The sequence below is a fragment of the Dromiciops gliroides genome, chromosome 6 (assembly GCF_019393635.1).
Source record: "Dromiciops gliroides isolate mDroGli1 chromosome 6, mDroGli1.pri, whole genome shotgun sequence".
NCBI classification, from domain to species: domain Eukaryota; kingdom Metazoa; phylum Chordata; class Mammalia; order Microbiotheria; family Microbiotheriidae; genus Dromiciops; species Dromiciops gliroides.
In genome coordinates this window covers 232,708,826-232,735,506 of record NC_057866.1, presented here as the reverse complement: position 1 = coordinate 232,735,506, position 26,681 = coordinate 232,708,826, and the positions used below count along the sequence as shown (strand labels likewise).

Sequence of the window (26,681 nt, the reverse complement as noted above, 5' to 3'; positions counted from 1 at the left end):
AGGAGAAGGAGAAGGAGAAGGAGAAGGAGAAGGAGAAGGAGAAGGAGAAGGAGAAGGAGAAGGAGAAGGAGAAGGAGAAGGAGAAGGAGAAGGAGAAGGAGAAGGAGAAGAAAAGTAAGTATACCAAGTAGTTGTATAAATAAAGCTATGCTCAATTTTAATTGTTCAGCATTTTGATTAAGAACTTACAGAGAGAGCTCTCATTGGTCCAACAGTGGAAATGGAGGTCCTGATAAAAAAAAGTCTAAAATGAAACAGCATCATATAGAAAGCAACCAAATTAATAAATAGAAAACACTTTATCTTTATGGTGATTTTATTGTATTTTTCTAAAACATTGACAAGTGAAACACACAAGGGATTTGCTTCAGAAAAGATATTGTGGCCCAAGACTTGTAGGAATTTTTCTCAGATTTTATAAAAGCTAGGGCAAAGCTTTTTGACTTTCCAATCATTATATGTAAGCTCCCTCAACTTGTAAATGCTTTAATATTTGTCCACTAAACATACAGTGCATCCTATGCTTTCCTGGTCATTTATGCCTCTCCCAATTTAAACCTACAACTAAGTCCTATAAAATCCATTTGCTATTCTAATGTTACCTGCTTCCTTGCACCACTCAGTCATGATTAACTGTCTCCAAGCTGCCGTTGGCAAATAAAACTCTTTGCTATCCATTTAATGCTTTTTTCTTCAGCAGGTGAATGGGGTGGGAGGAGAAGGGAAGGAGATGAGAGAAAGAGAAAGTTGGTGGATTGAGATAATCCAGTGATGAAAGGGGAAAGGGTGGAAATAACATGACAACTTGAACACTTTGTACCTGATTTGTCCCTTTCCCTCCCCTCCCCCAAAATATGTGGTTCATTCATGAAGCAGATAATAGTCATGGCCCTCTGTAGTACAAACTAACTTAATACATAGCTATTATTCCAAGCACTCTTTGTATTGATGAAATGGCTTACATATCCATAATTGTTATGATAATGATAAACCACAAATAAAGGATAAAATCAATCCTGTGAGGTCTAGGTTTTCTCTTTCTATTCCAGATTGCTTTTTTTTTCTTATTCAATGTAGTATGGCAATATCTTCGTGTGAACAACAGATGGGTTGAGTGACTGGAATAGGAGTGAATTTAATGGGGCTTCCATTGTGAGAACTACTTTAGAAGACCATTGGTGCCACAAGGTAGGATCAACAGAGAAAGATGTAAAGGAATAAAGAACCACATTTGTACATCTACATCCAATTCTTTGTTAGTTGATATGAATGTAGCTAGGCCTGCATGGCTGCAGAAGGTTTCCACTCACCTAAATGCAAAAACAAATCTAACCACTGAACATCATATATGGAATTAAAATATTTTATAAAGTTTTCCTTTTACTATTAAAAAAGCCTACTTTGTAGCCCATGGTGGGCAAGCAAGCAGGCAAATATAGTCAGCCATGGATTTTTTTCCTAAGATAGGGTGTTTTATTCATTCTGTATCCTAGAAAACACTTTGTTTTAAAATATATAACTGCATGTCCTACTATTCTGAGTGCTCCACCTTCCAGTGCAGTCAAAGGCAAGTCAACTACCCTAAGTACTTTGGAGTTATCCTCTTCAGTACATCTCTTTTGTAAGCAATGCAAGTGCATAACCACTACTCTAATATAGTGCTCAAAAGATTCATTTCAATTTTTATAATGTCTTCCCCTTTTACAACAATACAACTGAAGGTAATTGCTAAATGCATCATAATCTTTTAATCTTGTAAAACTTGGCATCAAGTCTCTACAGGAGGATGCATGGCCAAACAGTGTTGCTGCTGCCGCTGCTATTGAACAACTGGCAAAAAATATATATTTAAAGCTAGAATTTATTGCTCCAGATTTGACTCGCAGAACCACACTGTTGTGTACAAACTGTTAATCTCCATAGATGCTCAGACATGATTGTCTCCTTGTGTCTAAACACACAAAATACAAGCTGCTATCTGTACAGTTTACAGTACTGAAACACATATATTTGGAAAATGAAGTATAGATATGTACTTTGTAAAGATACATGATTTTACAGCAGGGGTTTACCCAAACTTATTCTTTTTTTTACAGCCACTTTAAAAATAGACAACAACTTCACTAGTATACCTAAGTTACATCAAAGAAAGAAAGAATCAGTGTACTGACTGGCCAATTCCCCAAGCTCCCAGATTTTTTTTTTATGTTTGTGGTTGGTTTATTGGTTTGTTTATTTGTTTTTGAGGAAACCCCTATACATAAAATGAAAATAGTATCTGAGTATTTTCTTCAGTGGTGGACTAAGCAGTTTCTTAAAACAAGACTTTAGTTTGCCATTCACTTCCGACTGCCTTGAAAATAAGATACACTACACCTTTAAAAGAACCATCGGAATGCTTCAGCGCTGGGAACAGGTGTTCTCTATAAAAAAAAGCAAGAAAACAAGTTAAGCTTTCCTTCTATGGCAATACAAAATGAGATATTTTCTTTACACTTCAGCCATATTTTTTAGTGAGATACAACATTTTATTTTTAAAATGCCATCTTAGGACATTTTTTTAAAAAATCATAATGGTGGCTTTATCCTGCTTTATTGAACAAGATAGGCTTGAATATATTAATAGCAGTTTGAAAAAAATTCTAGGAAATGCCTCAAAAAATTCTAGTAAGTCGTATTGAGGGAAGGGAAGAGGGAGGGAATGACCCTTTATTTGTGACTTTGGTCGGCATTACTGAGTAGCCAATGGCAGGATAGTGCCTGTTTTCTGTAATGGTTTATAGAAAAATTGTACCATATTAATGAGAGAATCATCTTACTTCAGGCATGACATAAACAATGAAGAAACAATCCTATCATTTGCCAGACCTGTGCTGTTGAACCTTCTACACTGTTGTAGTTTGCTACTTATATTTTATTATAGGTTAAAAGACTAAACCAGCTTTGGATTTCATTTCAGACTCAATGAGATAAATGAGAGTCCCATGCATAAGTACTGCATGTTTAGTTGCCTATGTAAATATTCACAAAATCACCTACTTTTTTATTTGACTTGGTTCAAAAATGTCCTCACCAAAAAAAAAAAATCACACAGAGATTTAGGTAAAAAGAGAAAACTGATGGGCAGAACATTTCAATAAAATGGTGGTGATGAGGGGAATGTTATTTCTAATGTAGTTCCAAAATATATTTCTGATCAGATACACTAAATGCACATTCTACACTTTCAGAACCCAGTGCAGCCATTTCTTCATTTTGAAGAATCTCTTTTGGGGTGCAATGACAACCAATGATTCATTGCTTTTGAAAACATTATTTTTGAATTAGTATATATTCAACATAATACTGGACACAAACTACTAAGAATTATGTAGAAACCAAAATATAACAGTATTCTAAAATGGGTCTGTATTTTTTAAGACTTTTGTAAACATAAGGCAGGCAGCACTGAGTAGCAAATAGAGACTAGCCTTGAAGAAGAAAGATCTGGGTTCAGGCCTCCCCTCTTATGACACACAGTGGTTGGGTGACTCTAAGAGGGTTGCTCTAGTCCCTAGCTTCTTAAACTATGGGTGGATACCCTGTATGGGGTTGCATAACAGAATGTGGGGGGTTGGGAAAATTTGGCAACATTACAAGACTAAGTTTACCTATTTTATATACCTATATACTTGGGGTCACATAAAAATTTCTCCAGCAGAAAGGGGTCTTAAGTGAAAAAAAGTTTAAGAAGCGCTGCTCCAGTCAACCCTCTTAGACTATGGGAGAAAAATAAAATGCCGACCCAATTTAGTAGGGAGAATTTTCTTGCTTGGGAGATCCCTAGACCAAGAAAATCCCAGGGTTAATTCCAATTCTTTTATCTGTAGTAAACTACACAGAAGTTGCTATATCTCAAAAATTAGGGGAAAAAACGGAAATAATTCATTGCTACTGAAGGGAGTGTACCATCCTTTCATATTGTTTTAAGAAAAGACAACAAATATTTTCCAAAAGATTACTAAAGCATGCACCAAAAATATTCACCTACTAGAGGAAGATTCCTAAATGTTTCGTACGTATTCCAGCAACTTTGTAAAGTGCTGGTTGTGGTGCAAGTGTAAGGGTTCTGAACTCCATTCACATTGTTCACATGCAGCAAAGGCGGTTTCTAAACCAAAGGTAAAGAAAAAAAAAAGGGCATTGAAGGAATAAACTTAATCCTCATTGTCAAACTATTTAATTTAATGTACATAAAAAAGGGGCCTAGAAGAAGAAGAGATTCTCTAGTTAAATAATTGTCAATTATTCAATTGAATTGGTTATAACACCAAAATTTGAAAACATTCTCTTTCTCATTCGCCATGCTCTGAAAATATTGAGTTTAATAAATCCAGCAGCATTAATTTACAAATACCATGAGTTCCTATCTTGCATAAACATAATCCAAACTAAAGAATTTTCATTTATACCTTAATATTCAAAACCAGTATTATTTCACTATAATCTTCTTTATAATCTTTACCCTGTTTTATGTGTGTGTGTAGGGGGGTATACATGTGTGCATGTGTGTATACGTGCATGCCTATATGTGGTTAAGAGATCATAGAGATAAGCAAAAGAGCAAAAGGACCTATGTTAGGTTTTGAGTGATTTGGGTGAAAGTATTACCTCAAATAATACACTCTAATTTATGGACAAGTCATTTCATTTCTCACTGACTAGGTACTCTCTAAGTTTCAGATGAGAGATGAGTGTGTCATCTGCATTGGTAGAGGGAGTTTCCATATCAGGATTTTCCTATACCAATGAAATCACAAGTCTGAGCCAAAGAGAAATATGTGCAACCATATGTGTGTATATGTATATAGCTTCAATTTATATAAACATACACATACATACACATATATGCATATACATATATGTGTATGTATGCACATACAATTATATGTCATCTTTTATATATAATATTATGCTATTCATATACATGTAGATATTTTATAGAAGACAATAAAATAAAAATAAGTCTTTCTCCAAACCTAATGAAAGAAAATTGATCTTGCTCACTTGTTCCACAGTCTTGTGTAGGTTAGAATATGGCTTCCAATGGTAAATGAGATCTAGAAATGTGTATAATTCATAAAGATGATATTGAAGGATTTAGAGTTCTGAAACAGTATCTTAAAACTGTGAATATATAAATCACAGGAAAGCTCATCTCAAAAGAATGATTAATTATAATTTTAGTTTCTTACATATACGCATTCTTTATTCAAAACTACTATATATGTTTTTTTTTTAATAACTGGAATTCAGTTGGCTTTTATTTACTTTCTTGAACTATTAGGTGGAGTTAACTTTGTCAGATTTAGTCACATCAACTAGAAATAAGGTACAATGCCAGATTAAACGGTCAATCAGACCTTTCAATACCTAGAAAAATAGATTTGAAGGGCAAGGAGGCTAGTTTAAAAATTTCTCCTAAAAGGTACAACCAACTCTCTTTTGAACTAAAATAGTAAAAATAAATCATATCTAATATATTATGTGGAGAACAGCTCAATGAATGAATTATTAATCCATGTTTAGCTATATTTTAGTGTCTTTCAGATATTTTTAAGTCCTGAACAGTCTTCCTATTCCATCCTGCATTGACTTCACCCATACTGAACACTGCTTTCCTTCTTCTTCCCATGCTTATTTTTGTCTGCTATTCTGCATTTTACCATGTTCAAAGAATGCAGAAAGAAAAAAATATAGCTTTCCCCTTAAGCTGAAATTCCCCTGGAAGCCACACAAAATGGAAATGGAAAGGAAAGACAGACTATATATTAATCATTTTTTTCATTAAGCCCAATGTCCAATTTTCATCCACCCTGGACTGATTTTTTTAAGCCTGCATATGTGAGCCAATGCATTTTTTCATGACTAACATAGTGTCCAATTGTATGGTTCAGATAAGGTCAATCATAATTTGTTGGAATAAATCCTCTAATTTTGCCATCACAATAAGGTGAAGTTATCTTCATTAGAGAAATGCACTTTCAACCAGTTCAATGGCTGAACGCAACAGCAGAGGCGCTTAAATGTACTGACCATCTATCTACCTTCTGGTGATATAAATCCAAGAGTCCCAGCTGGGGAATCGAACTCTTGATGAGATTACACTGAGTTTCACGATCTCAGTTATGCTTGCAGGGAATCATTATCCTGAGTGACAGGGAAGCCAGATTCCCCTGGAAGTTAAGGGGGAGGGGAGGTAAAGAAGAGAATTGGAGTTGATCAGCATTGTTTAAGGCCACCTTCAGTGCTCCTGCAGGTGCAAATACTGACAAACAGCATCCTCACTCCCAGGAGGCATTTTGAGAAACCTGCAGCCCCAGCTTCTCCTAACAGGTAATATTAAAATGTATTCCGGAGCCCTTAGTCCAATATAAACCTTATATGAAATGACCTTGAACCTAAAATCTTTTTTTTTCTTTGTTGGCTAATTTTAACAGAGAAGGACATTTCTTTCAAAAGGAAAGACAGAAATTTAAATTAATTTCATATTTATTTCCCCTCCCTCTTCCTACATCTCTGCCTCCCCGTCCCCACAGAGACTATAGTCATGGGTTATCAGACCTCTGTCAGAAAACTATCTTTTTCTCCTAATTTCCTTAACCATGAAGGAATACCTAACTAAATTATTTAAAATTTTTTAAAAGAACTTTAAAAAGTATCATTTTAGGTGCCATCAATAAAGCCTCCATTTCCATTTTTAATTTTTTTTGATGCCTGCAAACTGGTTGTATGAAACATAATCTGTTTTCTGATACAGGTCAAGTATCAATTAAAAAATCTGTTGTGGGGGAGCGGAGGCTTAGGTAAAGCTAGTCTCCTAAATACTGGAAATCCCTGTGTGGGAAGATACAGATAGAGCAAGAACTATAGTTCTAGTCTATGTATACATAGACAAAGGAAGGGTAACACTGTCGCAACACTGATCTTAAAATTTAGTCATTCCCTTTAAGCAAGTCAGTGTTTCATATCACAATAAACTCCAGGTAAATATTGTTTCTGAGGATCCAAAGATTTAGAATTGGAAGGGAGAATGATATAATGGAAAGGACATTGGATTTGAAGTCAAAAGGAAGTGGGTTCAAATCTGAATTCTGTTACCTTGGGAAAACAACAGTTTTCCTGTCAGTAAAATAATGGCCTTGGACTAGTTGGCTTTTAAGGTGCTGTCTAGGTTTAGATGCATGATCCAACAACAGACCTGGTCCTACTGACCTAGTTCATTTAACATAAGGGACCTAGACTCAAGGAAATTGACTTGTCTGAAACTAGCAGTGTGACTTTGCCCAAGTTAGGCATTCAGAACCTTGGAAGCATGGAAGACTTGTTCTGAGTAAAGTGCTTTGTAAAGCTTAAAGCACTACAGGAATATGTTATTATTCCCATTATTACTGTCAAAGGCCACACAGCCAGTTAGTAGCAGAGAATGGCTTTGAAATGTACAAAACTACACCATTGGGCAATCACAATTGCACTAGAAAGTTATATAAATAAATGTTACTGTAAATAACATAACCACAACCTATTGTCCTTACTCTTTGATAATGATATAATAGCTGGCATTTATATAGTGCTTTAAGGTTAGTAAAAGCATTTTGTAACAAGATTATCTCATCTAATGCTCAATGAAACCCTCTGAAGACAGATAAGAGAAATTGTGTCCCTCCCATAGGCATATAGCTAGGATAAAGGGCAAGGTTTGAACCAAAATTTTTAGTAACTCTAAGTCTAGTCCTCTTCTCAAAACATTGAGCTGCGTTTTTGAAGTTATTCCTATAGTCCACATACTCTGTGCTTATGTAACTGTCTTCCTACAAAGGAAACTAGGGTTTGCATATGCCTAATCTAATCCTAATGAATACTGAAACATGTGATTAGTAAAATCTTGCAGAATGATATCATTTTACTTAAAAGTAAGGAAAATAATTAAACACCTATATTTTGTCTATAATCATGAGGGTATATATATATATATATATATATGTGTGTGTGTGTGTATATATATATATATATACACATACATATATATATAATTGCCTCTGTACACAATGTAGACACTGAGGCACAAATCTTATATCAATATTGAAAGCTGAAATACAACGTAATATGAAGCCAAGTGACTGTTAGACAAAGCCAAAGAAAGCGAACAGGAAAATATGTAAAGCTTAATCAGAATGCTCTGTTGTGACCTAAATAACCGCAAAAACAATTTAAAGAAAAACTATTTCTACCCATCATAGAATATAAACTCATTGAGGGCAGGAAATGTTTCTCTTCCTTCCTTCTTTTCTTTCTTTCTCTCTTTTTCTGTCTTTTTCTTTCTGTCTTTCTTTCTTTCTTTTTGTATCCCCAATGTTTGCCCATAGAAGGAGCTTTTATTTTCATTTAATGGAGTCTGCTGATACCAAAAGTAAAATCATCATAAAATATTGAAACACATCTACATGTAGATTTAGAGAAAACCAGTCCTCTGAAGCAGTATATACCGGTCATAAAAGTCAGCTATAAGTGACCTTGCCAAAAGGAAATAGTGATGTCCAAACTAACAATAGAATAGTATTCTACTGCACTGAGTTATTAGCCCTTAACTCTCACATTCATTTCTCACAAGTTTACAAATATATAAGTAAATATGAAAGTACTCTGTTCTGACTTTCTTAAGTTACAATTGAATCCATTTTGTATTTCGTGCAACATATCTATCTCTAACACATGTACATATATGTTAGATACATTTGTCTCATACTATCTTTGGTTTATACATATATCTTTTTTTTGGCCATTAAAATATTTAAATTTGATATAACTTTCACTATAGTTCTAAAAGAAAATGAAGATCCTTTATTTGGAGCAAAATCTTAATTTTTGGAAATGAAAACTAAAGAAAAACAAATAAATCAAACATCTTTTACTTAATACTTGATCATAAGCAATACTCTAAATTTCTTATCTCTGAGTGACTCAAACTTTTAATCTGATTAATAAGAGAAAACCAGAAGTAGGAGCTTTTAATTAATAGACAGTCACTGGGTATTATTGCTCCTCCTGCCATACTCCCATTGCACTGTCCCTATCACCTCTACTACTTTGCAAAGCAGCAGTTGCGGCAGGGTGGGGAGGGGAAACCCAGTTACTTTCTGCAAAGGGCAGATGGCTTTTATTCCTTTATTATGTGATAAAGGTGCTAAGCCAAGGAAAGCCAATATAATAGTTATGTAAACTGGGATAGCAGATGATAAGGGGGAAGGAGATGAGGATGTGAGATCAATCACCTCATACCACACCTGCTCAAGTTCTCACTTTGGCAAAGAGGCTAAGCCATGAATGTTCACTTTGAACAAAAGAAAATGATTCTCTTTAGAACCTTTTAACTATTTTATTTAAGTGGATCTTTAATTTTTCGATGGGGGGAAGGGTTGATGTTTAGTTGTTCTCCATTTAATTTTATCAAAAGCATCCAGGAAAGAATATATGAACTGTGTCCATCAAGCTTTTCATAGAATTATAAATGTCCAAGCTAGTAATAGAGAATTCTTGAGCCTATGCAAATAAATTACAACTTGCCAGCATACACGCACACACACACACACACAGAGTGTGTATAGGGGCAATTTGTAATTTATGTATATGTATGTATGTGTGTGTATGTATGTGTGTGTATGTATGTGTGAATATATATAGAAGTATATACACATATGTATTATGTATATGGGATATTGTATAAAGGGAATGATGATTTTTAAAAGAGACAATGAATACTTCAAAGTTTTTTTAATAAGTTTTCCTACAGTTGTTTAACTACACCTAGTAGTGATAGTATGAAGCAAGTATTTTTTAATTGAAAAAAAATCTTTCATAAGTAAACTAAGATAAAATAATAGTTCAAACCCAAGATTATCCTGTCAAGGATGGCTGTTATATTTACATTTTTATGTGTATATTTTTTCTATGTCCTTATTAGTTTGGTTCAATAATTCTGTATCTTCTCAAAGTTACTAAGGTAATTCCTGTTGAATATGGCAATACTACTTGGTGAAGACAGAGCCAATCAGTTCCTGAAAAGCAGCCAAAAAACTTTTCTTGGCTATGCTTGGCTATTTGGGGTAGTGGTTTTGAAAATATTTCCCCCAATCTTTTCTTATAGAATGGAGCAAATATCCACAAGCATTGTAATGAATTGGAAAGGCACTTACAGATGGGGGAAAGGCTAACTAGACCAGTAGGTCAATGATAGAGGAACTTGTGAATCAAATTCAGAGAAAAATAATATGTTTTCACCTAAACTAGGAGGTAAATCTATATTCTTTCACTAGAGAGTGACTATGCTGCTGTGGATAGAGCACTAGCTTTCAGAGACTTGGGTTCAAGCCCTGCCTCTGATTAGCTTTATGACCCTGGGCAAGTCACTTGCCCTCTTTGCTTTTTGACAACTCTGGTGCTCAGTTACAAAAACAGTATCACCATGAATTCATAAATACTTTGAAGTAGTAATCTTACCAGGAAGTCATGATATCAATGAAATCACAGGTCCTGTCCCTAACCCCAAGTGCTGCAAACAATTGCATCTTACAAAAATTGTTGTGTCCTGCTTGGTAGAGTGGAAAGAGTACTGGCCTAGGAAGAAAGAGTTAGGAGGGGTGGGTTTGAATCCAGATTGTATTATAATTAACTTCAGTAAATCTCTCTGAACCTCAGTTCATTTATCTATAAAACAGAAAAATAATACCACCTCACAAGATTGTTCTAAGGAAAAGTACTTGGGAGTCTTAAAACATTACATAAAGTTTCATTGTTATTATGTGGAATTTCATAAATAGCCACCCAGTGGAATTTAGTTGTGAATGTTTCTTACCACTTTGGGACATTGCTAAGAAAGACACATCCTGAAGAAGCCAAAACTATTGATTTTGTAATTATTGCCAAGGGGAATTAAGGAAGAATTCATTTGATACAATTTATCTCTTTGGAAACCACTACTAATATAAGATATTGATACAAAAGTCATATTTCTGAGTAGTCTATGCAGCTTTTAATGGATATTTTCCCTAATTACTACTCAATCCCTCAAATCTGATTTTCCATTTAAGCTTCTTGAGAGAAAGGACTGTTTTTACCTTTCTTTGTATGCCTAAGGCTCAACAGGCACTGTGTTGTGCTTAATAAATGCTTGTTCATTTGCTTGTAATTGTCACACTATCATCATAACTAATATTTAATTTGACATTTTATAATTTCAAAATTATTTACTTATGTAATCTATTTCAAGCCTCACAAGAATCTTTTGAGCTTGGGCTTTTTTACAGTTGAGGAAACTAAGGCTCAGAAAGATTAGGTGACTTGGCCGTGGTTAATGAACTCTAAGCACTGTGATGCTGAATTCAATTGGAAAGAATCCTATTACTTTCCCAAACTATCTCTACTAAAAGTGGGGAAGGGAGACAACCTAGCTTTATGAAAATTAGAGCTTAGACTAGAGTTATAAGATAATTCTTACAAAATTAAATAGAACATTATCTATATAAATGGTGTTATTCTTATTTTTGTTGGCTCCTAATCATTAAAAAGAAACATAGGCTATTATATATTAGCATTACAATCTTTCTCATATGTTATAGGGTATCTTTGGTCAGCTGAAGTCTTCAAGACCTTATCTATAGGAATACTATTTTTTAAAAGTCACCTACCTTTCCAAAATGTTCCTATGTACTGGTACTGAGAAAACAAAATGAAACTCATGATTTTATTATATCAATAGCCATATACGCATCGCTGGAACTATTTTCCCCATAAAATCAGAGGAGGTACCTTTGAAATCATCTAGTTCTATTCCCAAATTAAAGTTTTAAAAACTAAAACCCAGAGAGGGGAAGGGACTTAGCCATGGTCATACAGGTACTAAGTAACCATCAGGATTTGACTCTTAATCCTTTTTTCCCCTTTCCAGTATGTTGGGCACATTGGCTAATATTATAAAAAAGTTTATCAGGGGGCTTTCCTTAGCAATATTTTTATTTGTTTTCCTTTATTTCTGTTGGTCAGTCAAGAATTTTGCTAAGGTTTCTGAAATATTGGCAATTAGCTCGATTCGCAATTAGGCAACTAGCAAAAGACACATTATGATCACATTACCATTCATTACCTTAAAATGGAAATTTCTCCCACACTATTATTTCTATACAACTGGTTTTTTAATCCTGAGAATCACCTTTCTGGAAAAAGCAGCATATTCAATTTCCCTCTAAATATATCTCCATATACATATACACATATATGTAGATATGTATGTGTATATATACACATGTGTGTATATATATACACACATACATACACACTTACACACATATTTACAAGAAGGCCCATAAGTGTTGAATATAGCAGCCTTTTTAAAAACCAAGGTTATCAGTAAAGACTGCCAAAGCTTCCCATGAGTCCCATGAAATGTCAACCATATCTTGTCATTTCTAATTTGAAGCAGATTCAAGATGGTGACCTTGAGACAACATGTGCTATTTCTGTATTTTCTTGTAAACTATGAAAATCCTAGTTTATTCTTTCCTTCTTCCATTCCTCAAATCCATTAAAGCCAATGCTTTCACATGCTCCAGAGTGCATACCTCTATCTAATCCTACTCTACTCTCTCTGTATCTCTGGGTCTGTCTCTGTCTGTCTGTCTGTCTGTCTCTATCTCTGTCTCTGTCTCTGTGTCTCTAAATGTTTTCAATGGATCATTATTCTCAAAACACTCCTATTCTTTCTCCTTCCACATCATATATTACATAGATCAAAACAGTCTGTTTTTCCTTCCCAGATGCCAAAATAAATCTGTGCAATGAATATAGCAAAGAATCAGAGGGCTTTTTGAAAGCATGTGAAAATTCTCCAAGTCTCCTATTGTTTGAATGAATGAATTTTAGAATTTCCTTCTCCCCCTGGAATGGAGTGCTAGATACAGGCTGTAAAGATTGAAGTATAATAGAGGAACTTCAAGTAGATAAAACAGCAAGCATTGATTCAAGGATCCTACAACCCCATCTCTCAAAGTGGGTCTAAAGCAGCCACCTTACTGAATTTTAGATAGGTATAATGCCTTGACCTTGAAATAAGAACATACCATTTCTTTAGTACTTTAACTTATTTTCATTTCCACCCTTTTATATTTCTAAAGAACATTTCAGAATTCAGAAATTGAAGATATGGCCACCTCCTCTGATTTGTTCTCCCCCTACATACAATGTAGCATTCTATCTCTAACCCTCGCTTCCATCTCCATCAAAACCATCACTGACCTCGTTTAACCCATAAACAAGAGCATTTCGCCAAGGGACGACCCATTTCCAAACCCAGTTATCCTGTTCTTTCCTCGAACATCAGATTCATTACCACTATCAATCACAGTTTTGTCACAATGAAATTGATATAATTTTCAAATATTTTAAAGTATTCATCTTAACTCTCTTTACCTCAGCATTGCTTTCAAGACAGATCTTGACTTCAATCTAGCTTGTATCAGCATTGAAAATAGCATGCTAACCTTCTTTTCCTTAGCACAGCACCTGGCACATAGTAAGTGCTTAAGAAATACCTGGTAATTCTACCATTTTCAGCCCTCCTGCAACATAGGTACTTCTTTTTAAAAGCTAATCAGTTAGGTGGCACAGTGGACAAAGCACCGACTCTGGATTGAGGAGGACCTGAGCTTAAATCTGGCTTCAGACACTTGACTGTTACTAGCTGTGTGACCCTGGGCAAGTCACTTAGCCCTCATTGCCCCCCCCCCAATGCTAATCATTAAACCATTCCTGGCCTAGAAAAGTATCTGTGTCCATACATGCATGTGTATATATGCTTCTGTGTATCTCCTTTTCTCTTCATATACTACTTGTTATGAGGTTTTGGCCACCATCATTCATCTTTTCTGAGTCTTTGGAGCAAGTCCTTCAGAACCGTTTTCTTCTATTTCATTCCTCTGTTTTTGTTTTGTTTGTGGTTTTTTGCTTCTGTAAGGATTTTTCTTGTCTACATAATTTTGAATGTAGACATCAGAACTTTTCACCAAGCTTGGATTTACTGATACCTAGTTACATTTTAGTATCTTTCAATCAAATGCTTCAGAAGCCTGGATAAATAATTATCACCACCATAGCTATAACTACCATCATGAGTAGTGAAGAAGAAATTCAGGCTCACTTCATAGCTAGACTATATGGAGGGAGAGGGAGAGGGAGAAGAAAAGAGAGAGGGAGAGGAAGCAAAGTATACTTCCCAATTCCCTGTCTTCAGTTACTTTGTATTTACTTGGTATTCGAAGTCTATTCACTTCTATATGTATGCTATTTTCTCCAATACAATGTAAGTTACTTGAAAGAAAGTAATATTTTCATGTTAAATCTTTATAGCTACAATACCTAGCAAAGTGCCTGGCACACAGTAGGAATTCAATTCATACTTGCTGAATGCAATGGAATTGGTGTATATTTGTACCCATCTCCCTAATGCCTCACCCTAGCTTCCCAAAAAGATATGTTGATTGTAAACATTTGTTACACTTTCCTTCTCCCTTGTCATATTTCTAAAAAATTCCGAAAGTAAGTATAAATTAAATTCCTTTCTGGACAGATTTTCTTCTTTATTGTTTGAATTCACGGTTTCCTGGTTTGAGCATCACCATTGCCTCTTTCAAGTTTGTCCTTAATCAGCATTCCAAATATCATTTGGTTCATTATCTCCAGAGTAAACCTATGTATTGACTTCATGGAATAACTTCTAGAACCTTTTGACAAATCCCAAATCAGCTCAAAACTACTTTTTTATATTTTAAGAACTTTCTAAGGACTTCCTTCCTTACCTCTCAAACTTTGCAGCCTCAGTCCTTCTAGCCAAGTCTTTTAGTGGGCCATGCTATTCTAACCACATTTGAGTTTTTTTCTATTTTTAGGAAAAACATAATACAGTCTTTCTTTCCAGAATACATTTGAAGCAGACTTTATCTAGAAGACTTTCCTCTAACAGCATCTACTGTTCCTTCTCAAAACTTCCCTAAAATCTTTTAATTCTCATTACACACATCTTCACCTCTTTCTGTGTTTAGAATGCATAGATGGAGAATAACGTTTCGCAGATTATTCAAGAAATAATAAGAAAAAACAAATGCACTTCTTCAATCACTTAAAAAACACACACTGTCCCCATTGCTTGAATTGAGATAATAGCTCAGTTCTTAACTATGACTTGATGGTATGGATTAAAACAAATTAGAATTTAACACTTTCCAAGTGAACACACATGACACCTTGGCTACTAAAACAAATATAAAGGATAAATAACAAAAACGACTTGATAAGCCCCGATTATCTGAAAGTCATAAGCTCAATTATAAGCATAGGTACCTTAATTTTGATAGTATGTACCTAACAATAAATTCTGATTTGTCATAAAATTATGAAGAAAATTGAGACTTTTAGAAGCCTCTATTGTTTTGTGACATGAGGATGAATAAACCTTAATATAAGCAAAAGGAAAAAAAATCTTTAATTTGAATTTTTAGAAGAAATATTTGGTGATCATGTTGTTTTCTTTTTCATATTGCATAAAAGATAAAATTGAGTGGTTAAATATTGAAAAATAAAGAAACTTGGCAAACTGCAAAGATGCATTGGGCTTAATGCATACCTGGCTATAGATTTTTATAGTGTTAAAATAAATTAAGAGGAATCCTAGGAGCTCCACAGAGGAGAAAATATTTCCCATAATGTTTGAGAGTAGAAGTTAACAAGCCTGCTGGGATCTTTTTAGCCCCTGCAGAGCTAAGGCTTCAACATTATTAAATGGCTGTCGCATCTGAAGTATGGTGCACATAACTCAATAAACAACAGAAAACATATGATGCTGAAAGGGAGGAGGCTTTAGATTACCCTGCAGAATAATTCAATTTCAGGACAGGTGTTTGCATGTGATGGAACAAGATATGACTGAAGAATTAAAAAAAAAAAACTGTCAGAAAAAAAAAAAGATGCTGCAGCCTGAGCTCTAGTGTAATGTCAAGTGGAACCATCTATTTCAAGGTATTATTCCTAGAATATGAAATGTTAAATGTGGCGAAAGGGACAAAAGCATGGATAAACAGGATCCTCAAAAATGTATCTTTTTTAAGCAAAGGAACGTGTTATTTTTAATAAAAATAATAGTGTCTAAATCTACTTTATCTGGATGAAAAGTCTACTCCTGAGTAAAAGGTTATCCTAATTCCAAACAAGTAAATAAATATTGTACCATTTTAGAAATTTGAAAGTAATGAGTCATAGGTTTGCATCACACATTTAGATGTACTTTTTAAAAGTGTTTTTGTTTTCAATAAGGAACACTATAAAACATATCTAGCAATGGAGTGGGAAGACTAAAAATAAAAGTATAGTATGAATTTTTCTGGTGGGTATCTTTATACTCATATCTGAATATCTCAAAATCATATTGATTATAAAGATCACAATTGCACAAATATTTATTTTCTTCAAACAATTCAAGAAATTAAGTTGGATTCCTACCCACTCAATAATACAAATTCTCACAGGCCTCTTTTATAAGGGCAAGATATAATGGATATGGCAAATACTTTTTGGTGTATTTGAATACTGTACATTGCCAATCTGGATCATTTAGACCACTCAGACTGCTCCATAACCACATCACCCTCAAAACATACCATATAAAAAAGAAAACTATATTATTCAGTATGCAACTAACCTCTTCTCCACCCCCCTAAAAAATCCTACAGAAAATACATTCTCAGTATAATAAGAAATAGTATTTTTTTTAAAATCAGGGTAGAGTTTTACTATGACTGATACAGTTATCCTTTATACCCACTTTTCTACTGTTTTATAGTTATTTTAAATATTCAGTGAAATATTTAAACTAGATAATTTACACGTTAGTCACAATTTGCTCATCGCTGTGTGTGTGCATATAACAATGTTCTCAACTATGTTTGTAATTCATTCATTCAGGTACATGAAAGACAAAAACTGGGTGTAGAGGGAGAAGAATAGCCAAACTTCAATATTCTATTTAGTGCTTCTTTAAAATTGTGAAAATATTAACTACTGCTCTCCTACTATGAAGCCTCCTCTCCTTTCTTAGTCTAAAGTAACAAATAATTTAACCTGATTAATTCAAAATGTTACTTTGATTAAATTGCTTGATATGTTAGCATTGTTTTAGGATGATTTGTGAATACTAATTGTCTATATTTTACTATTCATGACTGCCTTTTTAAAAAAGTTTCCTGAATGTTTAAAATGAGATAAATTTGTGTGTATTCCTAATTAAGGAAGTATTGTATTAAAATGCTTATTTTCTTTTTTTTTTAATCTTACACTGTTATACAAGGTGTCCCAAAAGTCTTAATGCAGTTTTAAGCCTTAATAGCTGCACTAAGACGTTTGAGACACCCTGTAATGTGTTTGACTCTTATGGGAACCTGCCTAATTGTGGTTCTTTTAGAATTAACTAAATATTTTTTGTTCACAAAATTTAATTTTTAAATAAAACCTAAATATTTAATTATGGTCTGACACACCTCTCCTTTAACCTCTAATTTAGAAACACAGTCTCAAATGAAGACTTTAGGACATGAAATTTAAAGCATGAAATATTTTTAGTTGATGCAAACAAGCTTAAAAGTGGGAGAAAAAAGCAAACCTGTGAAAGGATTATTTAACCACAGAGATGTTACATTTATGTGACCATATATTGACACATTTGTGGTTTTCATCAGTATAGTCTATAACTTAGCTTGTAACCAGAAGAGTATTGCCCTAGACCTAAGAGCCTAGTAGGTCTTCAGCAAGTTTTGTTGAGTATTTTGATGTTGTTTTTAGGATTTAATGAAATATTTACCGAATCCAGCAACAACCGAACTAAACAAACAAAACTTAGAAATATTTTTATGACTTTAATTGACAGGGCCAGAGTCCCCGACATGTTGTCCTTTTCTTGCTTAACAGAGAGCTCAAAAAACTGAACAGGATTATGATTTGTCCTAATTTCCCTTCAATGCAACCAACCTTTCTATCCCCTTTCAATATTCTAGTTCTCCCTACAACTCAATGACATTGTGGTATGTAACTTTCAGAAAGGAAAGCAGAGTGAAGGGGGGAAGGGGGTTAGTGTCAGGGAAACCTCTAGAGGAGGTACTTACTAATGTAGTTCCATAAATCAACTAATGGGAGAGAAACCAGATCTGTGTGGTCTCTAATGCTATCCCACAGAGATCAATCATGTCACCTGAACAATGTTTAGGGACCCAGGGACTGGCTTTGCCCATGGGATAGCTTTATTCTTTGGGCCATATAAGATGAGACCATTTCCAAATAGTAAAATTCTAGTATTAGAAATGTGATGGCTGAATATAAAAACTCTATCTTTATCTTCTTAAATTAGTTTTTAAAACTATGGTAAACCAATTCAAATAAGTTCCTTTGGACAAATTAATAATAATTGAAAAATACCCAAGATCTTAATACTGATCATCTAGGGTACAAGTTTTAGGAAGGGGAATACAGAATTGTCCCTAATTACATTAAATCCTACATTTGGTAAACTAATTACTAGATAAATAAACAGTATGTATGCAAATATGCAGTGAACAGTAGCATAGGAAATTATTTTATTATTTTATATACATTATACATAGAAAGTCATGATTAATTTTATCAAAAGAATTTCTAGTATATTGGTATGCTTTTAAGGATGAACCTAATAAGGAAAACCATGGAAAAGATGAAAGTGATTCTAAAAGGAATACTGGAAAGGAAGCATTTCATTTAAAATGTAACGGCAGGAATCTGAAAGAATGAATGTTCATCATTCTTAACTTCCACTCACTAACCTTGAGAATCTTATTATTCCGTTAATACACCAGGAGAAGAATAAGTGAACAAGAAAGAAAGAATTGAAGGAAAATAGAGCTAGAGATTCATGCAACGAAATAGTCCAACCTATGTGTCCTCTACCAAGTTTGATATGGAATATGGATGCTTACTTATATTTTACTTTGAAGCCAACCATCAGACCTGATGCAAAACTTAGACCAGGAAGTACCAGATAAAGTTTCTTGATGAAATTTGACATCTCTACTCTTAATAAAATGTCTAACTGATTATAAGGCACCACCTTAGAAGATAATGAATTATAGGGACCATGAAACAAACCTGAAAGGCAACACAATTCAGCAGGGTGACTTTGCACCCACCTGCAACCATTGTTGTTGCTTTACTTCAGTCATGTAAGCCCTGTCACTTTAACATGTTTCCAGTTGGTTTCCTTACAACCATAACAGTGTTCTTAAACATGTGCTTCAGGCAATTATGTTATCATTACTTAGGGTGTTTTTTTTTCCTTTAAAAATTGGCCTAAATAAAAAACTAAGACAATTTAGGGAACTTTTCCTCTCCTACCAAATAACATCCCTTTAAGGATATGATCTGTGGTCCATAAGATATTCTGTGAATAGATGTGATTTGCAGTCAAGAGAACATCTTTAGATGGCTCTAGAATCTGGGGGCGGGGAATATCTTCAAACCATAGTTAAGGAGAAGAGAAGGAAGTAAGTGATTATAAAAACACACACATGGCTAACAAAACTACAGTTTTTACTAGCCACAGTGATTACATAATTTTAATATCAGGCATAGCATGCCTGAACAATTTTGTTTGTTTGTTTTTCGGACCAATGAGGGTTAAGTGACTTGCCCAGGGTCACACAGCTAGTAAGTGTCTGAGGCCAGATTTGAACTCAGGTCCTCCTGAATCCAGGGCCGGTGCTTTATCCACTGCGCCACCTAGCTGCCCCCTCGTCTGAACAATCTTGAATCCTAATGGAACATCCCAGTCAGGGTCAAGAAAATTTTTTTAAATGTTCTCAGAAGTAGATATCTGGACAGAAACAAGTTATTATGTCAGGTTTCCCCAGAATACCATGCTTAAGAAACAAGTCAGGGAGTCATCATTGTCTCCCCATCTACTATATACCCTGTCTTGCATCAGTGTGCTATAGCTTCTGCCTAACTTATCTTCTAGGCTCACTGGCATCACCCAAAGACTGTAATGCTAGTGGCTAACACACCACAGGAAGGGAGCAGAGGAGGGAGTCACGTGCCATGTGCTCCTTATTAACTGTGGATAAACAGGAAATTTCAATATTAGTGGTTTTAATTGCCTATAGCTTTCTGAAACACTTAGTAAAAGTGAACTCAAGTGATAATTGACTAAAAGCAAAAGTCAAGGCAATGGATGAAATACTATTTTACCATCTGTGATCTAAAGGAAATGAAATATAGAGAACTAAAGTTTGAAACTTCCTGGGACATACCTTCTTATGGAGGAAGGGAAGTAAGTATATGATCAATAAAACATGGAATTTTAGAAAACAAGTGTTCTTTAATTCAAGATTCCTATCAATTTTTTTCAATTGTTTATCTTATTGGTACTTCACAAAATACAAAGATGCTTTTTCTTATTTTATTTTGTAATCCCAACTATGATACTTCCCTGGAGAAGATTCCTCCAAAGCAGTGATCATTTAAAAAGGAAGATAATAATCGATCACTGATGACAATTTGCAATTGCACATTTCTCATCTAGTTAAGAGTTCATGCTATTGGTAAAGCAAGCACTTCCAGCTTTACAAGCATTATGTAGATGTGCATCTCACCAGAAGTATTTTAATTTCAATAACAGGATTAAATGATTATTTGTTCGTTTTTCTTTGCTAAAAAAATACCACCAAAACCCATTTTTAAATGGTTTTGTGCCCCTAATCCCAGTTTGTCTTGTTGGGTACATCACCTGAAATTCCTCTAAACGTGTCTTTTATGTTTAACAAATTTGAAAATCTCACTTAACAGCTCTATGGTATTTTGTATATCATCCGTTTAGAGCACATAGAGGCAGAAGACGTTATATTACAGATCAAATATGCATCAATCAAAGGGTGTCTAGCTTTTTTAGCAGAATTTTAACACAACACAAAATGGTTACTTGGTCAAAAGCAGTGCCCAAAGGAAACATGTTTTTCTTAGCATATTTTACCAACTATTCATTTATGAAACTATACCCAGGCATTTTTTCTGAACAAAATTACCTTCAGCTGTCCTAAAATTAACTAATGTATTACATTACTCTGAGCTGCTTCCCATTAAAAATGCAGGTGTTCAGTTATCTCTGTACTTTTGTTTGTTTCTTACGAAAACACTAGCTATATGTATATACTTGAAAATAGCAAATAAATCAGAGGAAGATTTAGGTCATTCTAGGGAAAATAAGTATATATGTCCATATGTATATTTGTATATGTATATACATAAATATATACACACACTTATAGGAGAACCTTCATTTGCATCCAGGTGTATCTGGTTCAAACATTCATCTCTTAGATTATTTTTCACGTCAACACATATCTATGTGCATAAAAATGTTCGTTTTACCACACAGAATTGGTGAAAATAGGTCACCAATGTGTCATTCTGAACCTACATACAAATGTATAGGATGTGATGAGTTCAACCGTGTGTAGAGGTTGGGGGTTGGGAGAAAAGACCAAAATGATGGGGGGAGGGGCTTTAAAACACTAGGGTAAAATTGTAACCATAATGAATGTGAAACTTCTGACTTTCAGACCAATTACACTTTTCCCCCAGAGACAAAAAAAGAGGGGGGCCTCCCCCTGTAGAGGGTGGTTCCATCCGGGATGCAGGTGGGGGGGGGGAGAGAGAGAGACTGTGCCCTCCTCCATTCACCTACTGTATTTTACAACCTGAATGAAGCTTCGGAAAAGGGATAATGCATCTTGAAGTTAGACAAGAAGCCCTGCAGGGGTGAGGGTAGGGGGGTGAGGAGGGACGGGGGGAGGCTGGGAAACAAGAAATCATCTCCTCTGACCTCTAGTGAAGTGCCAGGTTTTTTCTTTAGCTCTTCACATTTCCTAAATTTGCAGATCTGGTGTCCCGTTTTGCGATTCCTGCAACTGCTGCACACTCCACAGTTGATGAGCCTCTTGCAGGGCACGCAGACCCCACACCTTTTCCTCTTCTTCTTGGCCGGGTTGGCTCCGCCAGCTCCTCCAGAGGAGGAGGAGGAGGAGGAGGAGTGATTCTGCGGGCAGTCTGCCAGATTGGCAATTTGAAACGCACTGTCTGTGACGGCTGCTGAGGCTGCTGCGGGGGAGTGAAGGGCTGTCATGACGATGACCCCTGGAGGTAATGAGATGCCCCCTAAAGCCGGGATAGCGGAAAAAGTCCCCACGCGTTCAGGGAGATTCATTATCTCTGCTTCAGCAGCGCCGCATTTGAGCTTGTTCATGCATTCCCCCGCCAAAGGTCTGCAGTGTTCAGGGGATAAGGTGGAGAGGAAATTAGTATTTGCCATTTGCAACGACGGCTCTGGCGGGCAGCCAGCTTTGCCCAGCCTCTGGGAGTCGTTTCGATGGTGCATGCTGGTCCTGCTGCTGCCGCCGCTGCCCGGGTGGATGGAGGAGGAGGAGGAGGAGGAGGCGGAGGAGGAGGAGGCGGAGGAGGAGGAGGATTTCCTGCCGCCCCCCCCACCGCCGCCGCCACCGCCGCCGCCCCCTCCTCCTCCTCCTCCTCCTCCGCCTCCTCCTCCTCCGCCTCCTCCTCCGCCTCCTCCTGCTCCTGCTCCGCCGCCGCCCCCGGCTGCGCCCCCGGCTGCGCCCCCGCCGCCGCCGCCGCTGCCCCAGAGCATGGCGGTGGCGGCGGCGGCGGTGGCCGCGTTGTCGCAGTTCCAGGGGGACATGCCGATGCGGGCGGCGGCGGCGGCGGCGGCGGCGCTGCTGGGGAAGATCGGCGTGGTGATGCGCGCGATCTTGGCCGCCTGCGGGAAGGCGCCCCCGTTGGTCTTGTAGAAGGAGGTGGCAAAGGAGCGGTAGCGCTCCATCTCCGAGTTGTAATCCACAAGGCTGTTGAGGGCGCCCTCGGGCAGGTGGCTCTCCTTGGGCAAGCCCGGGGCCTCCGGGCTCGGCCCGGGCTCCACGCAGACATTGGTGTTCATGGTGCAGGGGGGAAAGAAGGGGTGCAGGGTGGAAGAGGGGGGCGCCTGGTCCGACACCTGGGCGGGAAAGGGGGGGAGGTGGGGAGGAGGGAAGGGGGTGATGGTTGGTGTTGGGGTGGGGGCCGGGTTAGGAGGGAAAGATGGGTCGAGGCTGTGGGGTGGGGGTAAGAAGAGAGACCGTGAAGGGTTGCTTTATTCCTCTCTGGGGCACATATCCACAGTCGGCGAATTTCCAGGCAGCGTCTTCCTTTGCATTATCCTCCAACTGTTACAACTAAAATAAAGAAAGTCATTCCAACGAGATGTACGAGGAAAAGATTAAAAAGAAATAAACCACCACATACATAGACGCGCTCATACATTCACCTGCCAAGTCGTTTGCATGACAATCATAAAGACATGACCCCCTTCCTCCAACATACACACACCTCCACACCTCCAGTTCATTCCCCCACTGCCCTCCCTCCGAGGTCCCCCCAACTCACCCCACCCCACCCCACCCCAACCTCAGCCACCACCACACCGCAGCTCCACCCCCCTATTCTTATAACACTCCCAAGTAAATGAATTAATAGCCAAGGATACTCAGGGATAGAAAAAGAGGAAAGGGGTTACAAATGCCAAGGGAAGAGAACCCTGGGAGTACTAAAGACATGCAAATGAGGGGCGGAAAGGGTGATACTACCTATGAGCAGAGGGCATTTAAACATTAAGAAATGTGTGAACAAGTGTAGCATGGGCATGCAAATGCTATAAAACTAGAAGAAGAAGAAAAAAAAAACCAGTCGTGGCCCTAAGAAGAAAACGAACAGGAAATTAACAAATGAGGTACAGAGAAAGTCTACAATGCTTTAGCGTATAAACTGTAAGCAAACACAATACAACTGAGAGCTAAGCTACAATCTGAACTAAAGAGGCCAGGGGAAAAGGAACTACCAGCTGCCACAGTGTCCTTCTGTGTCTGACGGTCATTAGTTTGAATCCCAGCACAGCTGGCTCGGTTAGGGTCTTAATTCAATGGACCAAGGACAGGTCCCAATTGTACAAGCCATTTGGTGGTGAGCGTGGGTTGAGGGGTGTGTGTGTGTGTGGGGGGGGGTTAAGAAGGGTGGTGTTCTACTTCTTTAAAAGAAAAAAACAAGGAAAGAAAGGAAGACTAGATGAAATAATAATAATAATAAAAGTAAGCCAGGCAATTTCACAGGTTTTGATCCAAGAGCCTGCAGCTGCTGTAAGGACTAATATTCCCAGTCATTCCCAGTAGGGACTTCTGTCCCTTTCCAAAGACAAGGGGACTGCATGGGACTTTATTTTCTTTTCCCCCAATGCACCTCCTTGCAGACATTGAAAGACTTTATACACAGATTAAAGGGGGAGGAGAATATTTCAGGTACTGGTTACCTGAAGATCAAACCATTGCAATAATAATTTCTTGTTCTTTTCCTTCTTTTTTTTAAAGGAAAGTTAAATGTTAACTGAATGTTTTTGTCTCTATCTGATCCCTTATAGGCCATTATTATGCTTTGAGAAGGGGTATTTTAGTTGTTTACTAGAGGAAGAGAGGTACATCATTGGCTTTTAAGAAGTAAAACAAAAACACAAAGTATATATTAAACAAAAATGTAGTCTCTTTGTTTCCAGATTTTCCCAGATTCTTTACGAGAAAATCTATTTAATAGCATCTTCTGAAGACCAGACATTGACCAGAAATGCTTAGTTCTGGTATTTGTAAATGGAGTACAGTGTCAGCTTTGAATATTCACAGTTCAAAATGGTTATCAATTATTGTAATTATGTTTATAATTAGATTAATGAACCATTTATCCCCAACCTACCAGTGCAAAAACTTCAAGTTCTACTGATGATGTATACTAAAAAGCAGGGTTTGTGTAAACAAATCCCCATTAGGATAGAGTAAATCAAGATAAGGCATCTCACCCAGGGCTGGATTAGGAAGTAGCGTGCATCTTTCAATCACTTAGAGTCCCTAATCATCCAGGAACCACCTCTGTATTTTAGCATCAGGGAAAACTGCTTTCTTCAGAGGTCTGCTGGCAATACAAAGGGTGCCCCCCGAAAGCTCTAGGCTAAATATTCTGGGGAGGAGGGGAAGGAAGGAGCACACCAAGAATATGCAAAGAGATTCCCTTTCAGCAAATGAAATTGTAACTGTATGTTCATAATAACAGCTTCCCAGTAAAACTAGTTATACCAACCATGCACTAGAAAGCTACATGTTGGGGGAAGGGGGAGAAGAATGTATCAATATTTTAGTCCTTTAATCTTGATCTAATAAAGAAATCAGTTTATGCCCTATTTTCAAGGAATAAAGTGGTGTTTCCAAACAGAAGCTTTCCTCACTTGCCCCTTCAGACCCCCTCCCCGCCCCCAACTCTTTCTGCCTCAAGGTTTAATACCACTGGAAACTGTAGAAAATGATGCTGCCTACCATCCAGGTCATTATTGTTTAATCAATGCATCTCTAGGGCATGAAAAAAGGTGCCTAAACCATAGCTATTGTTTTGTTTTCTTTAAAAAAACAAAACAAAACACATAAATAACTACTGCCTAACATAAAGCCCAAATTACACACCCGTACTTCATGATCCTGTTTTAGTTTTAAACAATGTAACTGTACATGCTTAATATTGCATGTCTGTTCTACCAGAGACATAGAGATCAAAGGTCATATTTAACATTCAGGAGGAGGGGCCGGTGCAGATTAATTAATAAATTAATACAGCGGCGTTTTTTATTGCTGGAGTCCAGCATTATTAATCTACTTTTACAATCCCAGCGGACACCAAACATTTAAGAAAAAAAAGCCAGAGAAAAAGAAAGAACAATCACTTACCAGTCTCTTTTTATTTGGGGAGCCTTAGGATTTGCAGACGCTGCCAGTCTGCCTTTAATTAGTTGCACATCACCCCCTAACACAAAGAAACACAAATCCAGATGTGTCTTGGCAGCTCCCAATTACAACTTTAATACTTGTAAACAAACTGTTAGGGGGAAAAATAAATAAATATGCGGATCCGCCAAAAAAAAAAAATACCTGTAAATGGCTTTTTTTTTCTTGTTGCGGAGAAGGAGGAGGAGATGGTGTTAGTGGTGGGGGTGGAAGGAGGAGGGGTGGGGGGAGAGGAAAGAGAGCAGAGTGTGAGTGTATGTGTGAGAGCGCGGGGCTGTTCTCGGTGGTCTCTCCTCTCCCTGCGCGTTGCTCTTGGTCCGTCTCTAGTCGCTGTGTGCGAGGGAGGGAGGGAGCCGGGGAGTCTCTCTCTCTCTCTCTCTCTCTCTCTCTCTCTCTCTCTCTCTCTCTCCCTCTCTCTCTCCCTCTCTCTCTTGCTCTCCCTCTCACCCCCCCTCCCTCTCTGTTTGTGTGTGTGTGTGTGTGTGTGTGTGTGTGTGTGTGCGTGTGTGTGGTTGCTGGGGGAGGGGAGAGAGGGAGAGAGAGAAAGGAGCAGGGGGGAGGTGTGCTGGCTGAGGGGGCGGGAGGGGGGCCAAGGGGGGGGGGGGTGATTGGCGCCGAGGTGAGGAGGACGCAGGGACGTGGACACCTACTGATGATTGGCTGCAA

At 37.1% G+C, this 26,681-nt stretch overlaps 1 protein-coding gene across 1 annotated transcript; it reads right to left on the bottom strand.

The window, feature by feature from the left end:
• CXXC4 (CXXC finger protein 4) lies at window positions 1-26,414 on the bottom strand. Its single transcript, XM_043973471.1, has 5 exons — window positions 25,959-26,414; window positions 22,783-23,378; window positions 21,980-22,707; window positions 4,031-4,150; window positions 1-2,423 (listed from the first exon to the last, which is right to left on the bottom strand). Exons 2-5 carry the CDS (start codon window positions 23,102-23,104, stop codon window positions 2,379-2,381), a joined length of 1,215 nt encoding a protein of 404 aa, XP_043829406.1. The 5' UTR covers window positions 23,105-23,378; window positions 25,959-26,414; the 3' UTR covers window positions 1-2,378.
• Window positions 26,415-26,681: the final 267 nt, after the last annotated feature.